This window comes from Salmo salar, chromosome 11 (assembly GCF_965601325.2).
Source record: "Salmo salar chromosome 11, fSalSal1, whole genome shotgun sequence".
Taxonomy (NCBI): domain Eukaryota; kingdom Metazoa; phylum Chordata; class Actinopteri; order Salmoniformes; family Salmonidae; genus Salmo; species Salmo salar.
The window spans coordinates 22444847-22471303 of NC_138301.1; the positions used below are offsets into that span (position 1 = coordinate 22444847).

At 44.0% G+C, this 26457-nt stretch overlaps 1 protein-coding gene across 4 annotated transcripts in view; it reads left to right on the forward strand.

Moving 5' to 3' along the window:
• LOC106562248 (furin-1) overlaps window positions 1–26457 on the forward strand; it is a 98344-nt gene that overhangs the window by 29149 nt on the left and 42738 nt on the right. For all 4 annotated transcript variants that reach the window (XM_014127011.3, XM_014127008.3, XM_014127012.3 and 1 more), the window contains exon 3: window positions 24703–24801. In XM_014127011.3, coding sequence (XP_013982486.2) covers window positions 24703–24801 — 99 coding nt within the window. The remainder of the gene's footprint in view (window positions 1–24702; window positions 24802–26457) is intronic.

The window sequence follows — 26457 nt, forward strand, 5'->3', positions numbered from 1 at the left end:
CAGAGGAGGATGGTGAAGTATATTTCATGAAGGTTTGATGTCGGAGGATGAGTGTGAACTCTGATGACTGAGAAAATGGTGTAAATGTGCAATCAATGCTGTCTTTTAATGGGGGTGCTGGGCCTGCACATTCAAATGCTCCAACACCATCACTTAATTGGTTAGTGTTTTGATCCAAATGTGTCAGTTACGGTAGGTGTTGGAGCTTTTGAATGTACAAGTTCTGCTTTATTATACTACTGACTACAATAGTCTCTGAGTGGTGTTAAACCCTTAAGTTTTGGTTGGCCCTCCTGACATCTCTCACTGCTGAGCAGGAGGGTGGCTGGGGGCCAACAGTGACCTGTGACCCTGAAGCAGTTGCCATGGTGACCGGCTGGCTGGCCGCAGGGCTCAGAGTGGGGGTGCACCCTTGGGGACAGAATGGAATGTTCCCCCCGTGGGGTGACTGACCTGGCATGCCTGTACAGCACACTCCAAGTCTGAACGCCACAACCTCACAGAACACACACTACAATCACTGCCAAGAACTTTGTTCACAATGGTCTAGTACCCTGGACAAGAACATCATGTCACCGTTTTAAATAAATAAATACACCTTGATTTAACCAGGAAATCGATATTGACATCTCTTTTTTTTTGAAGTGAGTACTGGAGTTTGTCTATGGACTGCTGCTTTGACTGTGTGTCTTGTTTTCTGTTCTTGGACTTTGTCTGCTGATGAGGGGTGTCAGGTGAGGAGGCTGTTTGGCAGCTGTCTGGAGGAGAAGAGGAGAGGCTGCCAGGTGGCTCTGTGTGCTCAAGAGGACATTGAACACATCCTGTCACCACTAGGGAAGGCTCTGCCCTGCCACCCTGCTCCAGGCTCCATACCCCGCTGCCATGGTGTTTGGCAGAGCGGCAGGCTTTAGACTACTGCTGGGAAGACACCTGATTCCAGTTCTACTGAGAGACAGCAGAGCGTTTGGCTTGACTGAGTTAACAGTATGCACACACAGCCCTATCCAATCCCCACACCTCTGTGATTTTACAGGGACAAAAGCAACATGAGCTCAACTCCTGTGTTGTTTTAGTGATTCAGTGCCTGCTTGCTTTAGCTGGGCTGTGCATCTCATTTATGCGTGCTCATGTCCTGGTTCGCGCCTGTGTCTGCCATGCATCCCGGAAACAGTGTGTCTGATTGGTTTATTTGACGTTGGGCCCAATTCCGAAGTCGGTGACATCGATCTGAAGTACACCCATGTTATTAGTGTTCAGTGGGCTCCTCAGACACCAGACACTCAGTGTAGATGATGAGACTGGGGTTGTCCTCTGCTGTGCACCGCTCTCTGTATTAATAATTTTGTGTCCCTCTCCTCCCCACACAGCTCCCGTTGCCTGAATTATTTGGTTGGATGAATTTATTTATTCATTCCGGCTGCTGAGAGAAAAACTCTGTGGAAATCAAAACAAAATTGACCCAAATATGCTGGAAATGCAAATGTTTTTTCACACCGAGATGAGAAATGTGTTGATTCTCTCGGAAATAGCAATAGCGAGGTCAAGTCCTGTACCATTATCGCCCATCACTCTACCGGTTGGATGAAGCCTCTTTCATTTTAGTTTGATGAACAGCCATTCCACTCCTCCTACCTGGCTTGTGAACCAGCAAGCAACCCATTATAGGCGCTTCCTAAACATTGCATGGCTCTAAAAAACATCCTTGATGTTTACCCAGTACAGAACTGTTTGGCTAATGATCAACCGATATGGACACTGCTATGCATTGTGGTTGCCCAGTGCACAAGAGGAGCAGACCAGTCTGTCAGTTTGGTCTAGTTTCCCCTGCAGCTCAGTCTATAGGCCTACACTCCCAACCAACACCTCCCCATCACTTGGCCCTCCTGCCCTCTCTGGTCTCTGTCAAAGGTTGTATTAACCAATCAGACCTCTTTGACAGTTGGCCTCCAAATGTTTCATGAACCGTGAGGCAACCGGAGCATATGTTTTACCTGCAGGCCGTGTGTGTGTGTGTGTGTGTGTGTGTGTGTGTGTGTGTTTGCACGCGCCCAGCTCTCTCTCAATCAGTTATCTTACATTGTGGGATTGATTGTGTTAATCCTACTGTGGATGTCAGGCAGGTGTACCACAAAGAGCTTCCCCATGCAGTGTCCTTCGGATCCAGCCCTCATTGTGCCCGGGCTAAGAGCTGGAGTTCCCACCACACCCTCTGGTATCCAGGGAAATTATCCTGTACTTACAAGATGTGCTTTTATTTCCTCCGACAGATAAATCTCCACAAAGTGCTTCTTGAAAATGACCCTCGCTTATCTATAGAAACACTATTTCCTGGAGCTTTTCCTTTGCCAACAACGTGTGATTTAATGCCACCCTGTTTGATATCTATTACAGTTTTGACTTTGGGGAGGGACTGGCGAACGCTGGGCCAACAATGCCATCCGGTGTGAGAGAACAGCCTAAACATAATACCCTGTCACTTCCACCTCCAGTCGATCATCTTCTGCTTCTGTCTCCGCCAGGGGGGTCATCAAATTACCCCAAGGCCCATCCGCTCTCACTGTACTATCACTGTAATGTTGTATGTCACCGTCTCTCTGTAGATGGAGGGGTAATACACTGAATCATCCAAATAGAGCAATGGGTTTCTGTCAGCGTCTCCGTTTGTTAGTGTGTTTTGGCTCACTCAGAGATCGCGTACGGGTGGTTTTAATGCTGAGTAGGATTATGAGTTGGATTAGTTTTGACATAACTTGTTTTGAAGACCAGACACAAACATGAGATCACATGCAGTGTGGCAGATGAATAAGCTACTACATGTTTTGTACATGTAGAGACGTCTTCTACAATCCATCTGGTGACTGGAACTTGTAGGACCAACACATCTGATGTGAGTAATGTTAAGCCTTTTCAATTTCCTCACTGTCTGTGGCAGGAAGTTCAGTTTTTGAAGTGTTTTACTTTAGATTTTGACACCCCCAAACATCCAATATTGTTGTACATAAACAATCATAATAATGTTTTAAGTCTAGCAGCTATTCTACCCCCGCCCCGCTTAACAAAGACCACACCGTTCAAGATTTGATCATAAACTGATTTTATCGTTGCAGCTTTGTCTCCATGGGAACGGGAGTAACAAACAGTCTTGGAAAGCCCATCTCCCATCTGTTGCGTACTGGGGCAGTGTGGGCAACTTTCTTTTGTCCAACTTTTCCTTCCTTCTGCCCATTTTTTACTTGCAGTGCAGTCAGAGGGAACACAATGTGAGCGGCTCTTGGAGAGGGAGGAGCACACATTGTAATGTGGGCGTAGCTGCGTGCCTTGGCAGCAGTGGAGTGGACGGACGGACTGACGGGGGGTTGGTGGGTGTTGCTCCATTTCATGTTGACTCTGTTCACCTGCAGTCAGAGGGCCTCCTGTGATTGAGATGGTGGAAAGACTAATGAAGATGGGTCATGTGGAGAGATGGAGAAAAGGAAGAGTGCTGATGAAAGAGACTGAGGAAAGGACAGACTTTTAAGACACTGCATACCTGTATATGCAATTGTTGTTGGATCGTAGGGTGAGGGCTAGGGCCATTCCCCCCAGAAATGTCCGGGAACTTGCAGGTGCCTTGGTGGAAGAGTGGGATAACATCTCACAGCAAGAACTCATGGACTGCACTAGATTTGCCAGGAGGAGATGCACTGCAGTACTTAATGCAGCTGGTGGCCACACCAGAGACTGACAGTTGCTTTTGATTTTGATCCCCCTTTGTTCAGGGACACATTATTCAATTTCCGTTAGTCACATGTCTGTGGAACATGTTCAGTTTATGTCTCAGTTGAATCTTGGTATGTCCATACAAATATTTACACATGTTAAGTTTGCTGAAAATATTTGCAGTTGACAGTGAGAGGACGTTTCTTTTTTTTTTTCTGAGTTTAGTTCAGTCACATTTAGTCTGGGTCTGCATTGGCATCCATCACTTAGTTTGAGCTCATTAGCGACTCGCTGGAGGAGAGCAGTGGAGAGCCTGTGAGACTAGGCCCATTCTAACTGTTTCTCACTCAGGGCAAGCTGCTTTTCAACTGCTTTTAATTCCCAGGGTGACGGTGACACTTCTGGAGAGCCATCTGGAAAGTCTATTATAGCTGGTCCAGACAGGGGGACCAGTTTTAGCTCCCCAGAGTAGGAGCAGTAACAGAGGTAACCTACCCCTCTGAGGAGATGGGGACGGACTACTACTTTAGAGAACTGTTAGAGGCTGTTAAGTCTCTTCCCTCAGAGGGCCCAGTGCTGCTTCCATGTTGCTGTTCTAATCCTGTTCTGTATATCCTCCTGCTCTACTCTTAGAAAGTGCCGAGGAGTGGAGAAGGGAGAGCGGAGAGCTATAAATAGATCCAGGAGTTGATCTCATTAGGCTCTGGTCTCCCCGGCCTATCATTATGACTGAACCCACCTGAGAGTTGACCCACTCGGCTCTGTGTTGGGTGATAGGAGGGGAAATTAAGTGCAACCCTGGAGAAGGAATGGGAGCCATGAATAATGAACGAGTTCATCAGGATGGCTTTAATGGCTTCTGGTCTAAGAGGAACAGTATAGTCGCCATGGATATAGTGACCAGAACCCTTCTACTCCTATCCACACACACAGTGCAGAACTCACTGTAGTGCCCTTACTTGCTGGTACCTCTGTCAGCATTGTTGCCATCTTGTGTGCAGTAATGGTAACCTTTTAAAATGTTTTTGGAATGTTGAACACTCCAGGCCACAATGACAAGTGATCAAACTGTGACACTGTTAGTGTATTTTAAAACACTCTGGTTCCACTGGCATTGCTGTGACTCACTCCTGCATTCATATTATCCCTCATGTTTATTCATCAACACACATTCATTCTGTTGAACCCAGAAGCATCTATAGCGTTACGCTGTGTATGTGCGCAGTCCCGGGAGGTACTCTCTCCATGCATGTCTACACACACAATGCCATTTGTGCCAGCGCTATAATTTCCCTGTTGCTGTGGGACGTGGCGGGCTGCTCCATGGTAATTCAGAGAGGAGCATCGGCCTCATCTCAGATTAGATTTAGTGCTCCCTCACAGAGACCTGAGCAATCATCCAGCCTGCCCTGCTGCTGATGGGGCCAGTTCCCTGGTGTCAGAGCCTGATGTCCTCTCTCTATCTCTCTCTCTGAGCAGTAACGTGTTACTGGCTCAGGTTTAATGAAATAGAATTCCAGACATGTCAAAGTTGGAGCTTGCCCACCAGGCTGCATGAGAACATACACATTTGAATAGATTATCTCTGCACAGGGTGGATATGATGGCAATGAGGGTGACCTTTCATGTCCACAAGAATGAACAAGGGATGCAGAGCAGCTTGACTGACTTGCAAAAGACAGATTTGTAAGGCAGTCTGGGAATTGCCTCACGATACAATATTATCACAATACTTCCTGTAGGTGCCGATTATGTATTGCGATTTTCACGATTAAAATGTGCAGACCCCTTGACCTTTTCCACTTATTCTAAAATTGATTAAATTGTATTTTTTCCCTCATCAATCCTAACACAATAATCAAAAATGCCAAAGCAAAAACAGGGTTTTAGAAATGTTTGCAAATGTATTAAAAATAAAACACTGAAATATCACATTTACCTAAGTATTCAGACCCTTTACTCAGTACTTTGAAGCACCTTTGGCAGTGATTACACCCTCGAGTCTTGTGTATGACGCTACAAGCTTAGCACACCTGTATTTGGGGAGTGTCTCTCATTATTTTCTGCAGATCATCTCAAGCTCTGTCAGGTGGGATGGGGAGCGTTGCTGCACAGCTACTTTCAGGTCTCTCCAGAGATGTTCTATCGGGTTCAAGTCCGGGCTCTGGCTGGGCCACTCAAGGACATTCAGAGACTTGTCCCAAAGCCACTCCTGCGTTGTCTTGGCTGTGTGCTTAGGAGTGTTGTCCTGTTGGAAGTGGAACCTTTTCCCCAGTCTGAGGTCCTGAGCTCTCTGGAGCAGGTTTTCATCAAGGATCTCTCTGTACTTTGCTCCGTTCATCTTTGCCTTGATCCTGACTAGTCTCCCAGTCCCTGTAGCTGAAAAACATCCCCACAGCATGATGCTGCCACCACCATGCTTCACTGTAGGGATGGTGCCAGGTTTCCTCCAGAAGTGACACTTGGCGTTCAGGCAAAAGAGTTCAATCTTGGTTTCATCAGACCAAAGAATCTTGTTTCTCATGGTCTGAGAGTCTTTAGGTGCCACATTTTCATACTTGAGTAAAAGTAAAGATACCTTTTAAAAGAAAATGACTCAAGTGAAAGTCACCCAGTACAATATTACTTGAGTAAAAGTATTTGGTTTTAAATGTCCTTAAGTATCAAACGTAAAAGTATAAATCATTTGAAATTCCTTATGTTAAGCAAACCAGACGGCACAATTTTCTTGGTTTTTATTTACACATTTTCAGGGGCACACTACAACACTCAGACATCATTTACAGATAAAGCATTTGTGTTTAGTAAGTGTGGCAGATCAGAGGCAGTAGGGATGACCAGGGATATTCTGTTGATAAGTGTGTAGACCATTTTCCTGTCCTCCTAAGCATTCAAAATGTAACAAGTGCTTTTGGGTGTCATGGAAATTGTAAAAAAATTAAAATAATAAATAGGAATGTGGTGAAATAAAAGTTGTCAAAAATATAAATAGTAAACTACAGATACCCCAAAAACATATTAAGTAGTACTTTCAAGTATTTTTTTACTTAAGTACTTTCCACCACTGTCTGGAGGTCTGTCAGTGACCATTGGGTCTTTGTCACCTCCGTGACCAAGGCCCTTCTCACCGGATTGTTCAATTTGGCTGGGCGGCCAGCTCTAGGAAGAGTCTTGGTGGTTCCAAACTTCTTCCATTTAAGAATGATGGAGGCCACTGTGTTCTTGGGGACATTCATTGCTGCAGAAATGTTTTGGTACCCTTCCCCAGATCTGTGCCTCGACACAATCCTGTCTCGGAGCTCTACGGACAATTCCTTTGACCTTGTGTCTTGGTTTTTGCTCTGACATACATTGTCAACTGTGGGACCTTTTTATATAGACAGGTGTGTGCCTTTCCAAATCATGTCCAGTCAATTGAATTTACCACAAGTGGAATCCAATCAAGTTGTAGAAACATTTCAAGGATGATCAATGGAAACAGGATGCACCTGAGCTCAATTTGGAGTCTCATAGCAAAGGGTCTGAATAATTATGTAAATATGGTATTTCTGTTTTTAATTTTATGAAATTTTCAAAAATTTCAAAAAACCTGTTCACTTTGTCATTATGGGGTATTGTATGTAGATTGATGAGGAAAAATATTCATTTTATAATAAAAAAATATTTTCGACCATTATTTAACTAGGCAAGTCAGTTAACAAATTCTTATTTACGATGACAGCCTAGGAACAGTGGGTTAACTGCCTTGTTCAGGGGCAGAATGACAGATTTTTACCTTGTCAGCTCGGGGATTCTATCTTGCAACCTTTCGGTTACTAGTCCAACGCTCTAACCGCTAGGCTACTTGCCGCCCCAGAATAAGGCTGTACCGTAACAAAATGTGGAAAAAGTCTAGGGGTCTGAACTTTCCGAATGCACTGTATTGCGGTAAATTTTTGTTGCGATTAAAACTGCTATTAACAGTTGGCTCACTATTTAAAAAGATGGAGAACAAGCTATTGGATGAAAAATACTGTAATTCTGACGCAGGTACTGCTGACCAGCGCTAGCTAATGCTACCTACCTACCGAGTTGAAGTATCGATATAATATTGCAATATGTAACTGTATGGATTTTTGACTTGATATGGTTGCGACTGCGAGCGAGGGAGTTTTTTTGTTTTTTGCGTTAGACGTGTGGCTGTGATTTATATAAAGGACTCTTCGGACAGACTCCTTTTAGATTTCATGCACCATGCTTGTTATATCGAAGGTTCTTTGAGTCCTTACTTCAGGCATTCCTTTCCTTATTTTTTGATTTGAATGAAAAACATGCAAATCTCAGACAGAATGGCACAGCAAGAGAAGAAAAAAGTCTCTTCCTCTTCAGATACTGCTGTTTTGAAGCTCCAGTCTCGTAAAGTAGGCCAATGGCGTGGTGGGGAGTGTTTGTGTAGTGGGGGAGTGGTAGTCTTTGTAGGGTAAGATTATGGTATATTTGTACTGTAGGCCAGGGGGGGATAGCTAGTCTGTGTAGGATGAAGATTCTATTTAGATAATTTTGTATACATTTTATAAACTGTAGTCACTCAGGTTGCGCTGGGCAAAGTAGAGCTGTGAGGCTACATGAAATGAACCCCCCCGATTCTCAGAAGGGGTTGTTATTGACTAAGTCTAGCATTCCAGATAGGCTCTTATTATATTACCTGCCCATTTAATATCAGTCACCACCACTGGGCTGGGTAGAGCTGATCCCCATTGAAGGGGCTGTGTGCTGGGTTCTGTCTGCCAGGCGTGCTGGTGTAATCTCTCGTGGACAGATTCTCGTGGACAGAGGGTTTTCATCATTGATTATTTGGATGAATCAGGATTGGGTGAAGGTGGTGCTTAAACTGATGCATTGATTTTCAAGCTTGTGTTCAGATGATAAGCGGTTTCCACTAGATTCCACAGCCACAAAGTCAGATTCATTTGAAAAAATGTGCTTTTTGGCCATTTTATCAACACATGGAATTAGTGGAAGGGAGAGGTTTGGACGAGAATTTCCGTTTGCGAGGGAGATTTCGCTGCCTAATCACAATTGTTAATGGAATTCCCCCCAGAAGTAAAACAAGAAATGACAAACTTTCGCAATATAATTTTACTTCTGGGTAACCAAGATTAGTTGTGGCGAGGTGGTTGTGTGTGTGTAGTGGTCCGGCACTTCTCAATGGAACTGGTTTAGTTGGTGTCATGTCTCCTTTGGACCTGTGTGTAGGTGTTTGCGTGGGTGGTAATGTTTGTTGGGTGGTAGTGTTTTGGATTGTGTGTGTGTGTGTGTGTGTGTGTGCACGCCCCCTTTACTGCAGCTTGTTAACTCGCTGATGCACAGGCCCAGTTAATGGGGCGTCTCGGCAGAAGTGGCCCTGTATCTTTTCCTACTGTCTAGAGTAAATATTAGCTTTCCTCTGGCCACATGCTCTATCCTCATGTCTCTTCTCCTGTCTGAAGCACTTCATCCTCACTGGGTTCACAAGCGGAGAGAAAGTACAACATCTGTCCTGTTTGATTGTTATTATAATGCACCACACACATACTCTCCCATCTTGAGAAACTTATTTTATGTTCCCTATTTGGAGAAAGTATTTTTAGTGTGTATTCTTCTTAGAGCTTCTCAGTACTGCATGGACATTAAAAAGTTCAGCCTAGATAACAGAACCTCCGATGCAAGCTCCAGTTGCAAGAGGAGTATCATTTGTTTTCATGCTTGAAAATCCAGGGCACTGAATGTTTATTTTTCAGATACGGCTAAGATGGTTCGCCGTCAAACTGTGACATGAAAGTCATGATTTGATTTTATGGAGCTCTAGAAATGGTGATTCCATTCTTATCAACAAGCAGATTAAAAACAAAGGAAGGGAAACCAAGCCATGTTTCTTAGTTATTTACTTGGAGGAAACATTGAATTTATAGTAGCAGCATGAAGCCATATGTCTGTCTTTTCTGTCCGTCTGGATCTTACGCTGAAAAAGTGTGGTGGAACCGATGCCATTTCATTTTTTTTTTACATTTAATTATTTCCACTCTCAACCCCTTCACACATGTGCACACACATACGTGCATTTGCGGTCTATTATTTAAACATTGCACCTCAGGACTCAATGGCTGAAATTGCATGTTAATTTTGAACAGCAATAACTTTCCAATCTCATATCTGTGCTGCACGCTGCCTCTGTTCCCAAGGCGAACGACGGTCCAGCATTTCTAGAACGTTTGTCTTGCTTAAATGGGTCCTGGGGAGTGTGACTTAATTAAAAGCTTAAATGATATTCCCTCCTAGTGAGCACTAGGATTAGTTTTTCCTGTGGCTACTGAGCTACACTCCACCAGCTCTCCTCTGTTCATAGAAAGTCTGTTTTCTCCTTGGTGATTTGAAGTGTTCAACAGAGACTTCAGCACGTTTTGTGCAAGCTCCATTGAATTGTGACCTCCGTCTAACCATTTCAACTGTCAAAAAGACAGAAAGAGGACGTGCTCCTTTTTAAAAGGCTTTTTAGATTTAATTACGTTTTTGATTGAGGCCATTGATGTGTGGCTTTATAAAACTGTCTTACATTTTCTCTGATTCATCTTTAAAATCAAACTTTCACTCATCTGGATATTTATCCAGTGAATGTAGCCTGAACCTCCAAGGACAGTTCTTCATTTGTATTTAGAAAATGTAAAAAAAAAAAAAAAAGTTGTCTGTCTGTCTCTGTCTGTCTCTGTCTGTCTCTGTCTGTCTCTGTCTGTCTCTGTCTGTCTCTGTCTGTCTCTGTCTGTCTGTCTCTGTCTGTCTGTCTCTGTCTGTCTGTCTCTGTCTGTCTGTCTCTGTCTGTCTCTGTCTGTCTTAGGTAGGCAAGATAAAGCAAAGCAGTTTGACACATACAACAACACAGTTACACATGGAGTAAAACAAACATACAGTAGAAAAATAAGTCTATATACAATGTGAGCAAATGAGGTGAGATAAGGGAGGTAAAGGCAAAAAAAGGCCATGGTGGCAAAGTAAATACAATATAGCAAGTAAAACACTGGAATGGTAGATATGTAGTGGAAGAAAGTGCAAAGTAGAAATAATGGGGTACAAATAGAGATAATGGGGTGCAAAGGACCTAAATAAATACAGTAGGGGAAGGGGTAGTTGTTTAGGTTAAATTATAGATGGGCTATGTACAGGTGCAGTGATCTATGAGCTGCTCTGACAGCTGGTACTTAAAGCTAGTGAGGGAGATATGAGTCTCCAGCTTCAGAGATTTTTGTAGTTCGTTCCAGTCATTGGCAGCAGAGAACTGGAATGAGAGGCGGCCAAAGGAGGAATTGGCCAAACATCTCAATAGACCAGCTATTATTCTCAATACTGTTCAATTTCAGACTTGTATGGGATGTTAACGCTCGATACAGCAGTCAACTGGTCAAATCTGGTCGAGATGATAGAACCTTTGTGGGAGTACAGATGGTCACATTAGTCTGATACGTTGCTTGGTCATGGAATATTCTAAACACGGTCTTGTATAAACTTTTAATTTACAATCCAAAATGGGTAAATAACGTTTGAGTTGTCACAAAGTCAGTATGCTCATTAAAGAAGTATTTAACACTCTGGGCCTTTTGTGAATTTCCCTTAGATTACAGCTGTCACCTCTGTACAATTTAGAGTAATCTCCCGTAGTTGTTAATGGTCAGTGTTTGTGCGAGGCCAGCTGTTTGAGCCCTCAAAGGACCAGTCAACTTTAACCTTTGACCTTTACTCACCCCCTAACTGTAATGCTCCTGAAAACACTATGCACTTCAACATTGGAGGACGATGTATTGGGTCAGTGTCAGTTATTTAAAACGTGTGTTGAGTCAAGTTGCCTTTATGTATCGTTTCCCCTTATCACTTGACTGGCCACAGTGTTCCAAAGCACAACACTGGTGATGTAGAAGTGTCCCATCTGCTGAGTTCTCAGGTGCTCAGCCGTATTGATCTGGCTGTAATTGATTATGATGGAGTCTGAAGATAAAGGCTTCTGTTAAACCGTGGCTGGGCTTTTGCAGGGCCCCGTAATTGCATATGCACGCTGTCCCTGTGCTTATCGCCCTGCTTTCTCCCAGCACCATACAGCTCGGTCAGCTTAAAGACCTCGGCAACACGGCGAGTTATACCTCCAAGGACACTCCTCATCAACACCAGAGACCGACAGCCCCTGCAGCAGTTGTGCTACAACACTGTGAACTTTTTACACACCGATCCACTCCATAAAGTACACTGGTGCTCCTGCTGTCCTCCGCATGAACTTAAATAAACCCAGTGGGTTTGGCCACACGACATGCTAACAGATTGTGTGTGGTGTAGCTGACAGTGGGCTCCCACCCTCACCCCCAAACCATTGACCACCACGAATCGGAACACTTATCTTTTACCCGCAACTATACACACAACAGTTACTAAATACTTTGGCCAGAGTTGAGTTATTATTTGGTTGCTGTGGTTATTGTCATTAAAATGGCAACATTTTATCACCCAAGTCATATCTAAACCAGTTGTTCTTGTCAGCGCTATTAAATCCATTACTGTAAGCTGTTTTCAGAACAACACAGGCAGGCAGTTTACTGTTCTGAGAGTGATAAGCCCTGTCAGACAGTGCAGAGAGGAATTTGGTATCTTGTCCGGAATGGGCTGGTATGTGGATAAATCAGTGTGCTGTAGAGGGCCATATAAGGTTTCATAAACACACAGTTTATCTGGCAGGCGGACGGATGCAGTAGTATGGTACTGCCTGGCATCTCCGGGTGCTGCCGGAGTGAAGGAGAAGTTCTGTCAAAGTTGTAAGAAAATCAAATAAAGTTTTATTTGTCACATGCGTCGAATACAACAGGTGTAGACCTTACAGTGAAACGCTTACTTACAAGCCCTTAACCAACAATGCTTTAAGAAGTGAAGGAAAAAAACAAGTTAAGTAGAAAATAAAAGTAACAAGTAATTAAACGGCAGCAGCGGCTATATACAGGGGGTACAGGTACAGAGTCAATATGTGGGGGCAGCAGCGTAAGAGAGGGCTCTGGGTAGCCCTTTGATTAGCTGTAAGAAGAACAAAATGCATGTCCCCTCACTGTGTATGGCTCCCAAACCATTTATCTCAGGTAATACATTCATGTTTTGACTGGCATGCTCATCTAAATGGAAGTTTGCATGTCTGGGCCATGGTGAATGGAGGGAGGAAGGTTGGTATTTATTTGTATAATCTGGTTAGATTTGGTTGATTGTGCTAATCTGAGAGGCGTATAATCTGAAGTTTGGGGTGCTCTAATCTGGAACCAAAGACAGACCCACATTAACAACCCACTTGAGCAGACTGGAAGGAGAGCGTAAGAAGGAAAGACCGGTGGATGGTGGATGAGAGAGAGAAATGACTCCGGAAAGAGATGATTGAAAAGAGGAACCAACAAGGAGGAGGATGAGGAGAAGGCGTATTATTCTGGCAGACTGAATGGCAGAACAGACCCATCTGCCGTGTGTGGGCATATGGGCCCGGCTTGGCCCAGCCCGCCTGCCCATTATTAAGGGAAACTGCCTGTTAGCACCAACTGCAGCGTGGCCTGGATCTCTCTCTCTGCCCCCTCCGCTACCTCCCTTAGCCCCTGCTCTCAGAGCAGCAGCTGAGACAGGGTGTGGCTCCCAAGACATTCTCTAAACCTGGAGGAGGCGTTAATGTTGTAGCGCAGAATGTAAATAAGGTGGGAAATCATTTCTGGGAGATGTGTTTTTAACTTGTTCCTCTACTGGCAAGTATATGTATTTCAAAGTTTGTTGATTTTATAATAAACTTAATCTTAAGAGGTTGTTTCTAGAAATATTGGCCGTTGGCTGACCTCTGTACTAATCAAGTGATTCTATTGCGCTTCACTTGGGAAATGAATGTAGAAAATGGAGGCTGTGAATCATTTTAGATGTGTTGAGTCAAACACATTGTTCCAGATCCATACCTGTCTTTACTCTTTCCACATGCGCAGCTCTATAGCCATTGGAGCCACTCTAATCACCAGAGGTATTCCCTTCCTGAGCTCATAACTCCTCCTGGAATAGAGAAACTTTTACTTCACTTTGTTCCCATTATGCCTGCCCCTCCAATTTGTCTCCAGACATTGGGCTTTTTGTAACGCCTAATTGTGTCTACAGTCTGAAGACGCCACACCTAATGATAAGTGCATTCCCACAAGGTAAACTTGGCAGGGCTCGAGTAGAACGAACAAACAAACAACCCAACAAACATGCAGTTATTTCGGAGCCTGTTGCTCTGCATCCCAATGAGGCTGATGGATTAGCGCTCCGCTTCAGTAATGGGCTGAGAGGAGGAGTGCCAGAAGTCCCATTCTGCTTTCATCAGTGGCTCGCTGCTTCTCACATTTGTAATGGTGTCTGAGCTGGCTGTTTTCCACATTTTCCTTCCTTATCTAAACTTCTTTGGTGTGTAATTGCAGTAAATGGCCTGTTTCCCCCACAACCAACTAGTTAAAGTTTACTGCCCGAACGTGGATGCCAGATTAGATGGATGACAATAAGGATGTTATGTTTGGTTCACATGCTTACACAGAGCTAAAATAACCCAGGGGGCTTTTAGTTGTGGTGGAATGGGTTTGTGAGTCCATCCGTTCGTAAGTTTACGCGTCTTTCCAAGAGTGTGGTGTATTCTTGATGTATGTGTGTGTGCTCCCTCTCCGAGAGTGGAGTCCTCTGACTTCTACTGAAGGGTCAGGGGTCGTCTTTGAACTAATTGGGTTCGCCTCGCTCTGGTCATGACATTCTGGGGTCACACTGCTTTCAAATGTCAGCCTCCAGCCGTGTTCCATGCCAGCCAGTCCTGAGAGCAACAGAGCATCAATGCCACAGCCTCTCTACCCTTTCAACCATCTCTGCCGTAAACCTTGCCAAGGACCGTCCACCCGCACATTCTTTTGAGAACCATTCATGAATTCACCTTTTGTATACAATGACCGTACATTTCTCACATCCCAACTAAAGTCAGCGGTGAGTGTTAGTGTTAGGACATTGTTATTGCAGTTTTTAAGCTCTGTAGTTAAGAAGTTGTATTGTAAAGGCTCTTCAGTGAACTCACTTCTGATGTAGCGGAGGAGATGGCTGGGGTCTTTGTGAATGGTGGATGATCTAGAAAGGGCTGTAACATTCCGCTGCGTCAGTAGCTCTGTGATGTAGGACAGTGTGGCGTGATAAAGGGTGTTTGAAGGTAATCACAGACCGGCCATAGTGTACGGCAGCAGTTAGTCAGAGACTACGCCTGGCAGAAACCTGAAACCCCTAATTGATTCCATGGTCATGTTTTTGAGTTGACGTTTACTTTATGGCGTGCTGCTGTGCGCTTGTCTTCCGAAACATTCCACACTCTTTCAACTGTCGCCTAGCAGCAGTGAGGTTTGGCACGAACCGTCAAGACTTCAACCACTACCCATTATCTGATTTTATCAGTGTCAAACTCTCAGGCTTAAACCATTTCTCAGACCTCTATTGAATTATAAGGCCGCAGCGTTAGATAATTCTTAACCGTAATTTCCAGGCTAATGAAGCACGGTAAAGCGGATGGGCAATCACTTTAGCTGAATCAATCCGAGCTGCTTTGTTTCACGTGTCCCTTTTACTTGGCGTTGATGTGATTTAAGAGCTGCCTTAATGGACCCTGCGGCTCTCTGTTGAAGCCATATCTACATATCTCCCTCCACCTCCCTCAAGTCTTTGATCGAAGCCCACCCTCTCAGGCTGTTATCTAGGCTCACACACAATGGGGCCCTCAGCGCTCCAGGTCTTCTTCCCTTCTTTCTTTAGCTTCCTCTCTCCCCATCTCTTCCCTCTCTCTCCCTCTCTCTTCCCTCTCTCTTCCCTCTCTCTCCCCATCTCTTCCCTCTCTCTCCCCATCTCTTCCCTCTCTCTCCCCATCTCTTCCCTCTCTCTCCCCATCTCTTCCCTCTCTCTCCCCATCTCTTCCCTCTCTCTCCCCATCTCTTCCCTCTCTCTCCCCATCTCTTCCCTCTCTCTCCCCATCTCTTCCCTCTCTCTCCCCATCTCTTCCCTCTCTCTCCCCATCTCTTCCCTCTCTCTCCCCATCTCTTCCCTCTCTCTCCCTCTCTCTTCCCCATCTCTTCCCTCTCTCTCCCCATCTCTTCCCTCTCTCTCCCCATCTCTTCCCTCTCTCTTCCCTCTCTCTCCCTCTCTCTTCCCTCTCTCTCCCCATCTCTTCCCTCTTCATCTCTGGACGGGACAATGGGCTCTGTGGAGCCGCTGATGTCAGCATTTTATTCCATTTTCAACCTGCTCTCTCATGGGTCTACATTCTGTTCTTATTCTCACACACACACACACACACACACACACACACACACACACACACACACACACACACACACACACACGCCCCCTCTCCCCATCTCTTTGTTGGTGTTTGTGGTGGTGGGTCGGGCTCTGGGAGGCATCTCATTGTGAATCATGTCATATGCTCTTTCTGGGTTATTGCCTCTATTTTCCGCTGGCTGTGTTCTGAGAGGGGGGATATTTGTGTTGACCTGCTTGGAGCCAGCCTGTTTTCTGGGATTTAAATGGGAGCAAGAGGCTGAACCCCCCCCCCCGGAGTGGAGGAATGGTGTTCTATTTCCCCTCCACTGCAGCGTCTAAACGGTACTGTACTGACACTGCCAGCCAAGACAAAACGGCACAGTCACTATGTGGCCTGAAATACCCCAGCCTAAATGGGTAACTTGGTTATATAAGGGCCATACTGTAGCTGGGTCATGCTAGGCCTATTTATTCAGAATAGTCCTTCCTAGCCATGTCCCAGCCCTAGGCTTTGTCACAGCCAGGATGGACATACTGTACTATTTATTATTACATAGTCTGCCAAGATTCAGTCTGAAGTCAATCTCTGGTTTTCTAAAGCAGTACCCTCATTTGGTGTAGACCTGTTATGATCCACCTACAGTAATGTGTTAATGCTGTAGACATGTTATGATCCACCTACAGTAATGTGTTAATGCTGTAGACGTGTTATGATCCGACCGGGAAAGCATGTTTACGTTCAAAGAGAGAGAAAGTAAAAACATGGGATTCCCTCGTGCACGAGCCTCAGTCTGATGGTACTCTGACCGGCCACTATCCAAACGCGCTAATGTTTTTCAGCCAGAGGCTGGAATTACATCATTCAGCTTTTTCCCGGGTTCTGAGAGCCTATGGGAGCCGTAGGAAGTGTCACGTTACAGCAAAGATCCTCAGTTTTCAATAAACAGAGCCAAGAAGAACAAGAACTTGTCAGACAGGCCACTTCCTGTAAGGAATCTTCTCAGGTTTTGGCCTGCCATAGGAGTTCTGTTATACTCACAGACACCATTCAAACAGTTTTAGAAACTTTAGGGTGTTTTCTATCCAAAGCCAATAATTATATGCATATTCTAGTTACTGGGCAGGAGTAGTAACCAGATTAAATCGGGTACGTTTTTTATCCAGCCGTGCAAATACTGCCCCCTATCCCCAACAGGTTAATGCTGTAGACATGTTATGAGCCACCTACAGTAGTGTGTTAATGCTGTAGACATGTTATGATCCACCTACAGTAGTGTGTTAATGCTGTAGACCTGTTATGATCCACCTACAGTAGTGTGTTAATGCTGTAGACATGTTATGATCCACCTACAGTAGTGTGTTAATGCTGTAGACATGTTATGATCCACCTACAGTAGTGTGTTAATGCTGTAGACATGTTATGATCCACCTACAGTAGTGTGTTAATGCTGTAGACATGTTATGATCCACCTACAGTAGTGTGTTAATGCTGTAGACATGACACGTCTAACTGGCAGGCTTTAGTTAGCTACAGTGATTTATACACTTCCATTCTTTCTAATGAAATCATTAATTGGCCATTCAGAACCCATCAGGCTGCCATTAGGTTGAGCTCTGCTCCTTCACAAGGTCTGGGTGGGCTGTTCAGCACTCTCTCGCTCTCTCTCTCTCTCTCTCGCTCTCTCTCTCTCTGAACATTAAGCCTTTTTTCATTTTTGATTGCTGAGGGCCTCGTTTGGTCTTTCTGGTCTGACAGTGCTCCAACTTCACACTTCCTGGCTCTGTCATTCTTAGCGGGGGAGGGATTGATGCCCAGCCACACCACCAGCCTACCGTCTACCATCACATGCTGCTCTGTCATTAGGAAAGGTGCAGAGGGCATACGGAAGGTTGACTCATCAACACTGTGTGTTTTCACATATTTAGCGCAGGACTAGAGGTGTTACTGTGTGGTTCTAATAATATCTGCGCCCGCAATGACTGGACTTAGAGCAGAGGATTATGGGACAGACATGGCCTGTGCCCTGTTTAACCAGGTCTCTGTGTGTCAGACAATTTCTATTAAACATACATGGACTGTACACACACTGTGTACCAAACCATCGTACTCAGTGAGGTCGAGGCCAGGGCAGCAGCTGTGATCCTGTCGTTGACATTGTTTTAACCAGGGCCCGTAGCGCTCCACTACCCTGCGTCTGGTCGTTAGTGCAGCTCGTTCTCAATTAGTGTCGCTGTAATGCTGAGCTGTAATGCTGAGCTGTAATGCTGAGCTGTAATGCTGAGCTGTAATGCTGAGCTGTAATGCTGAGCTGTAATGCTGAGCTGTAATGCTGAGCTGTAATGCTGAGCTGTAATGCTGAGCTGTAATGCTGAGCTGTAATGCTGAGCTGTAATGCTGAGCTGTAATGCTGAGCTGTAATGCTGAGCTGTAATGCTGAGCTGTAATGCAGCGTTGTTAGGCCCTGCTGGAGTACACCAGGTTAGACTGTTCCACATCTGCCTCCCTCCCTCACTGGCTACTGTACAGGATCAGCCTGATATCATTTCTCTATGCTATTTTCCAACTGTGTGCTTTCCTTGACTTCTGTTCTGAACCAGTCCATGACTTCTGTTCTGAACCAGTCCATGACTTCTGTTCTGAACCAGTCCATGACTTCTGTTCTGAACCAGTCCATGACTTCTGTTCTGAACCAGTCCATGCACTTGTGGCAAGAAACTTCTCTACATTGCGGCACTTCCTTTTTTTCAACTTTGTCTGAGCTTTCTAGAAAAGGTGTCAATGTGGGGTAGGTAGTTTCCTACTGAGCTCTGAGAGCTGCTGAAGTGTGTGGGTGTTTTGTGGTACAGTAACTCAGACAGGGTATGTTTACTGCAGCGCTGTCACCCCCTCAGAATCTCCAGGAACTTAGCTGTAACTCATGAAAATAGCTGTATAAACAGTGCTAGAGGGATTTTATATATACTGTTTGATGAATACTGGTGATCAAATTCCTTGACTTAATGGAATCACAATGAGATGAATGGATTCCTATGTATATTTTCATGAATCCATAAGTCAGAATGAATTGGATGTTTCATCCTCCAAACTTTAACACACGTGTCAAACTTATTCCACGGAGTGCCGAGTGTCTGTGGGTTTTCGCTCCTCCCTTGTAATTGATTGATGAATTAAGGTCTACTAATTAGTAAAGAACTCACCTGGTTGTCTAGGTCTTAATTGAAAAACCTGAAGACACTAGGACCTCCATGGAATCAATCTACTTTAACAGGGCATATTGTCTGGCTTCACACCCCCTCATGTATAATACGGGTGGATTTACATTTGTAAAGTATCTAGTGATCTATCCCTCTTCAACATCAGATTTGCAATTTTTCTGTTTACACTAGCCACACCACATTCCTGCATCTTGTGAGTGCAGCTATTAGCATACCGTAAATATCATAGTATATAAACAAACAAAACAAAAATTGCAATTCAAACTATACAGGTGCTTCTCAACTAAACTGTGTTGCACACTTGTTTTAATGCAATGATTCACAAATGTGTGGATACTTTTAAAAGCAAAAATGCTTCCTACTGGTATAAATGTAATTCTTGCAGGTTCGTGTGGTGTGGGAGAGCCGTTCTCTTTGCACTGTACCACTCAGAGGGGGCTAAGTCTCCAACACTACCCCCGGAGCAGGATTCCCCTCAGGGTTCCCCTTTAGGAAAATGTGGTGCCGAACATTTGACCGGAAACATTTTGAATATACCGGACATTTGAGAAATTCTCTGGACCCATATGTAACCTGATTAAGGCGTCCACCCACAGTGCGCAGAATGACAGAAATCACATTTAGAATATGGTAATTGATATTAACGGAACATGTAAGTTGAGGATTCAACGATGTGCTGTTCTTACCGAATTCTGATGTTCACTTTGAACATGTTAGAATAACTGTTCACGTTTACTTTTCCTCAGCCAACAAGACGAGTAACAAACAGCAAAATCACTGGCATATGTCATACTATAGTAAATAAGTTTAGGCTACATATTCTATTGGTCAGCTTGTCGAGAAAGAAATAACCTATTTCAAACGGACTCTGGGACAGTTGTGGGACGATAGATCCCAAATTCATACAACCAGTAAGCCTAGGCTCAGTGGCGATTTTAGAATGTAGATCTTGGTGGGGACAAAAAAAATAATAATTTGGATCCATGCCAGCAAAGCCACTACACAACACTAAACAATACATTCATTGCACTATAACGGTGACAAACAGTGCCCACAAACTGTTAGGGCCTACATAACTGTCCCAACAGCAGATGGACTTAGTCAATATAACTTTGTTCAGCACTTTTGAAATGTACAGCGACAGTATTCATGTACACCGAGGAACTTAACTTTCCACCTTATCCACTGCTCTCCCGTCGATGTGGATCGGGGGTGCTCCCTTTGCTATTTCCTGAAGTCCACGATCATCTCTTTTGTTTTGTTGACATTGAGTGAGGTTATTTTCCGGACACCACATTCCAAGGGCCCTCACCACCTCTCCGTAGGCTGTCTCGTCGTTGTTGGTAATCAAGCCTACCACTGTGGTGTCGTCTGCAAACTTGATGATTGACTTTGAGGCGTGCATGGCCACGCAGTTGTGGGTGAACAGGGAGTGCAGGAGAGGGCTGAGAACGCACCTTTGTGGGGCCCAAGTGTTGAGGATCAGCGGAGTGGAGATGTTTCCTACTGTCGTGTCTTTGGCTATACCGGATTAAGTGATATGACATGCTATTCTATAAAATCATTTCTCTGTAATTAATATTACCTGATTAACCTCTTGGGGCTAGGTGGGACGCTAGCGTGCCACCCGTGGTGCACTCCATCAACAGCAGGTGCATTTCAAGAGCGGCAAATTTGAATCCAAATAAATGTCAAAATTCAAATTTTTCAAAAATACAACTATTTTACACCATTTGAAAGATAAACATCTCCTTAATCTAACCACGTTTTACGATTTCAAAAAGGTTTTACGGCGAAAGCATAAATTTAGAGTATGTTAGGACAGTACATTTACAAGAGTTGTGTGTAATGTTTTGTCAAGTCAAAGACAGGGTCACCAAAACCATAAAACCAGCTAAAATGATGCACTAACCTTTTACAATCTCCATCAGATGACACTCCTAGGACATTATGTTAGACAATGCATGCATTTTTAGTTCTATCAAGTTCATATTTATATCCAAAAACAGCGTTTTACTATGGCATTGATGTTGAGGAAATCGTTTCCCTCCAATAACCGGCAGTCAAGTCAGCGTCACAAATTAAATAATTAAAATTAGAAAACATTGGTAAAATATTATATTGTCATTTAAAGAATTATAGATTTACATCTCTTGAACTCAATCAACTTGCCAGATTTAAAAATAACCTTACTGGGAAATCACACTTTGCAATAATCTGAGCACTGCGCCCAGAAAAATACGCGTTGCGATACAGACTAGACGTCATGTTGGGGAGATCTAAAATCGAAAATACTATGTAAATAATCCATTACCTTTGATTCTCTTCATCAGATGTCACTTCCAGGTATCACAGGTCCATAACGAATGTAGTTTTGTTCAAAAAAGCTCATCATTTATGTCCAAAAATCTCCGTCTCGTTAGCACATGATGTAAGCCAGCCGGACTTCTCGTCATGAACGAGGGGAAAAAATATATTTCCGTTCGTTCAAACATGTCAAACGTTGTATAGCATAAATCATTAGGGCCTTTTTTAACCAGAACATGAATAATATTCAAGGTGGACGAATGCATACTCTTTTATAACGTATTGGAACGAGGGTACCCAACATGAACTCGCGCGCCAGGTGTCTAATGGGACATCATCGTTCCATGGCTCTTGTTCGGTCAGATCTCCCTCCAGAAGACTCAAAACACTTTGTAAAGGCTGGTGACATCTAGTGGAAGCAATAGGAAGTGCCAAAATATTCCTAAGCCCCTGTGTTTTTCAATGGGATAGGTTTAAAGTCAATACAACACATCAGGTATCCACTTCCTGTCAGAAAATGTCTAAGGGTTTTGCCTGCCAAATGAGTTCTGTTATACTCACAGACACCATTCAAACAGTTTTGGAAACTTTGGAGTGTTTTCTATCCATATATAATAAGTATATGCATATTCTAGTTACTGGGTAGGATTAGTAACCAGATTAAATCGGGTACATTTTTTTTATCCAGACGTGCAAATGCTGCCCCCTAGACCCAACAGGTTAAGCTAATCATGTAGATGTAATTAACTAGAAAGTCGGGGCACCACAAAATAATGTTTTATAGAGCTGTTATCTTCCGAATAAACTCTTAAAGACCTGGTCATCTTTTACCTCAATAACAGTCAATATTTAATCGTCGCCTTATTCAGTCTCATCTGAAAGTTGTAATTTCTTGGTTATCTTCACGAACCCTGGCTAACAAGTTGAATCAGCAATACAAAATTTGGTTTAATTATTTATTTACTAAATGCCTAAATAATCACACAGAATTACTTCTACACAGAATGGATCATACATTGATTACAAATGATGTCATAAAGGAAAACGTCCCTAGCGGACGGAACAGATATGACGGCTGGTTACACAAAGAAAGGGGGTTGGGTTTTGAATGAAAGAGCGGGAAGACTGAGGAACAAAAAGATTTTGTCTCTATCGGGCCGTAGGCAGCTATGCTATCGTAAATACAGTATCTTAAGCATTCTAAATAACCGCCCATTTGAAAAAGGAAAATGCAATAAATGTTTACTCTGAGCTGCGCTTCGGTAGATTGGTCATAGATTGAAGGCTGGATTGTCCAGCATGGATTTCTTGTCCTCTGAAGAATGTATAGTAGTGAACTGGAGTGTGGTAGAATGGATACTCTGTCCGTCCTCTACTAGCCCACGTTTACAGCTGCTGTTACTAACGCAACGGTTAGTAGGTATCACTTCTTTAGTGAATAAGAGTTCAAAGTTCATACCAAGTTGCCATACTTTAAGCTCATGCTATATTCTGGCTGGTATAGTCGAAATTCATCCTTTCGGCGTGTTGATCGTCAACTTCACGTTGAAATTAGATGCTAATTTTGTTAGGTTCTTGTCGTTCAACCAGAGCTCACGCTGAGGTTGGCGTAGTTCTGTTGGTGATCTTGTCCTTTTAACGCAGGGACCGCAAGTCCTCATGTCCTTGGAACAGGAAGTTGAATATTCGTCAACGGGTTTATATAGTGGTGAAAGAAGGGCGTGTTTCATAGTTTACAACCAATGTCTGTTCACTTGGGCGGGGCCTCTGAGTGAGCAGAGTTTCTATGACAAAGCGTTCACTCATTTAAGAAGCTAAAATTACATTTAATCTTTTCACAAATAGTTTCATATTTAAACATTTAAATTGCACAACAATTCCATGTGAATCTGATAACTAGAATGTCGACTTTCCAAGATACAGTTTGTCATCTTGTCATTAGTAGTAATGTCTCAGACAACAACTGATCTGAGATCATATTCATTAAGTACCAACGCATATTTTCAACTGGTTGGATTACCGAAATATGGTTCCGCCATTGTAAACCCATTGTTTGCTTGTTTGCAGACAACGTTAAAAAGCAATGAGATCAGATCAAAATGTTTAGCTTAATGTTAATAACCTATTATAAGCGCAGCAATGCGCACAAGGCAGTAGGCTACGCAATAATGTTTGTTCCATAATGCAATTAGTGGGAAAACACCATTGTCAAAAGGGCACTGAACATGCAAGCAGTTTCATGTGAAAATATCCATTAGAAATGTACAAAGTGAGGCGACCTAATAGAGGCTACTTTGAAGCAAGGTAAGACATGCCTCGTGTATTAAAACATTTCAGGTTTCAAACGATTAAGTATATGTTTTCGAAATGCATACTGCCTCCAGCTTATTGCAAAGTAGTGTGTGGCACGCCGATGAAGCCTGCCTTCCGTTGCAGTTTGAAGCCACATTCAAGACAACTTGAAAAAAAAACAAGCTCCGACTGGGGGAAAAAAAGTAAAAATTCTAACGGTCATCCAACTCGGAATTCGAAGATCCCTGAAATCATGATTTGACCTCCTTCCCAGTTGTCTTGAAAGCACAAGACCTCAGCAGCAGTGCTTGTGCTGTATGACAGATTTTCCACTCAAAGGCTCTGTATCTGTATGCTGTACGGGTGTGATAAATAAGATACATAATGAATTTAATGTACACACACCAATTCAATTCCACTCAATTATGCAAAGTAACCTATAGACCAATTTTTAAGCATGACCAGTCTAATGTATTTACATGAACTGGTAATTCCGTCAATGAATAGGCTGAAAAGCATTATTTTACATGGATTTTTTTCTCCTACCTGCGCCAATTTTATTTATTGGCTTTTCTATTTTTTGATAGGACGAAAGCCAGCTATTACCGGGTAATGGAAAACTTGTCCCGGAGGTAGTGTGAGAGACATCCCTTAAAGAGATTCTCTTGACAATTTTTAACTACACAAGTATCTATCCTGGACCTAGTTTGTGTCATAGAAGTAGTGTAAAGAGGCCTCTTGCAAATGGAATGCCTTATCTCCCTAACATCTCCCTAAGTGATGCTGGGATTAATGACTGTGTTTGTGTGTGTCTGCAAGTATTGGGTGATAGGATTAATAATCCTATATGTATGTGTCTGTCTGCAGGTATTTGGTGACATCTATCACTTCCGGCACCGTTCTGTGGAGAAGAGGTCTCTGTCGGATCACCGAGGGGGACACGTCCGTCTACAAAAAGAGCCCCAGGTAAGACACCTTGGGAGGAGGTGTGACTGTGTGTAGATGATGGTGGGTGGGTGGGTGAGTGTATCAAAGCGGATGAGGAGGTTGAGAGTGAGTGTGCAGCAAGAGAGGGTGGAGGGATGTGAGTGTAGCGGAGGATGGGTTATATCAATAACATGACTTCACCAGCCGCAACAGAGGGTGGGGGTTGGATTGGGCTTGTTGAAAGAGGATTCATTAATCTAGAGTCATACTGTAATGCACCTCCCATTAACAACACAGGCAGTGTGAGAGAGGTGAGAGGTGATGGAGGGCAGTATGTGAAAGAGGTTGAGAGTCACTGTACTGTAGCTAGGTTGGATTTGTTAACTTACATTCCATAACATGACTGGAGGAGCCGTTGGTACTACATCACCACCTGTGGAGCGGCCATTAGGCAGGCAGCGGGGGTGAGGGTCGACGCAGAGGGGACCGCGGTGAGCTAACATCCGCAGGGCAGAGTGCCAGAGACCTGAGCTCTCATTTATCACCCGCTTTTAATGGATGTCTCTGACACCCTACATCTGCCTGGTTCGTTTCCTTTCCCTGCTTTACGTTAGGGCTGGGAGGTGAGAGCATGCTAAACATGCTACTCACATACACACACGTATACAGTGCTTGGCTATACTGTGGTGTCTAATGAGCTCATTCTCAAGCCACCTCTGAATAGATTAGGTTTAGATTAGATTTCTAATGCCTGTCATGTCTGATTTCTCTTCCACTCCTATTGTGTGTATGTAGTGTGTACTGTGGCTGTTTGAGTGATGGGGCCCTGTTTAAAAGGTCTGGGATTTAAGTGTCGCTGGGGCTGTGTGTAGTTCACTCCTCTGTGGTCTCCTGGTCTCGTGTTTCCCTCTGTAGCTCTTTATGCTCTGGCTGTGTTTCCATAGCTGTGAAAGGCGAGCGTTTGAACTGCGGCACAATGAATGTTCTGCCATCTGCAGCAGCCGCTCAGAACCGCTCCGCTGTTTGTCACTCAGCGCAGCTCAGGTCTAGATGGGAAGATCAGAGAGAGAGGGCTTGTAATGCAAACCCAGACTCATGTCCAGGAAAAGCTAACATGCACGTGCAGATATGCACACACAGTCACACTCACCGCTAGTTCCTCCCCTGACTAACTAATGTTGGTGCTGCTGTGGGCTTGTTCTGCTAATGGGGGCGGCTGGCAGTTCACATGCTGTACAAAACACAGCTTTAAAGGTATGCAGGACCTGCTGATTCAGAGGTACTCTTCCCCTCCCATGTACAAAGAACAGAGATGTGTGTGATTGAGTATGGGGGTGACTTGGTGTGAATGAACAGGACCGGTGGTACTGACATCCCCTGGGAACCCACAATTGAAAATCCCCTGTAACTATGGAGTGTCATGGGAAGTCCATTGTGTGTTAAGGGAAGGACTAAGTGCTACTGCAGTCTGCCAGTGGACACCTCCCCTACCCAGTCCCGTTCCTGCCGACTGCAGAGAACCCATGTTTTGGTTTCCCAGCGTTATGGGAGGTCATTCAGCCAGCGAACTGTGTGGCCAAGTCTCACTGCTGTTTTGTCTTGAGCAGGCGTACAGGCCACACAATGCTTTTCCCACTATCTCCTCTTACCCTTAGCAGCACAGCACCAAAACAACACTGCTCCCGCCCCAACCCC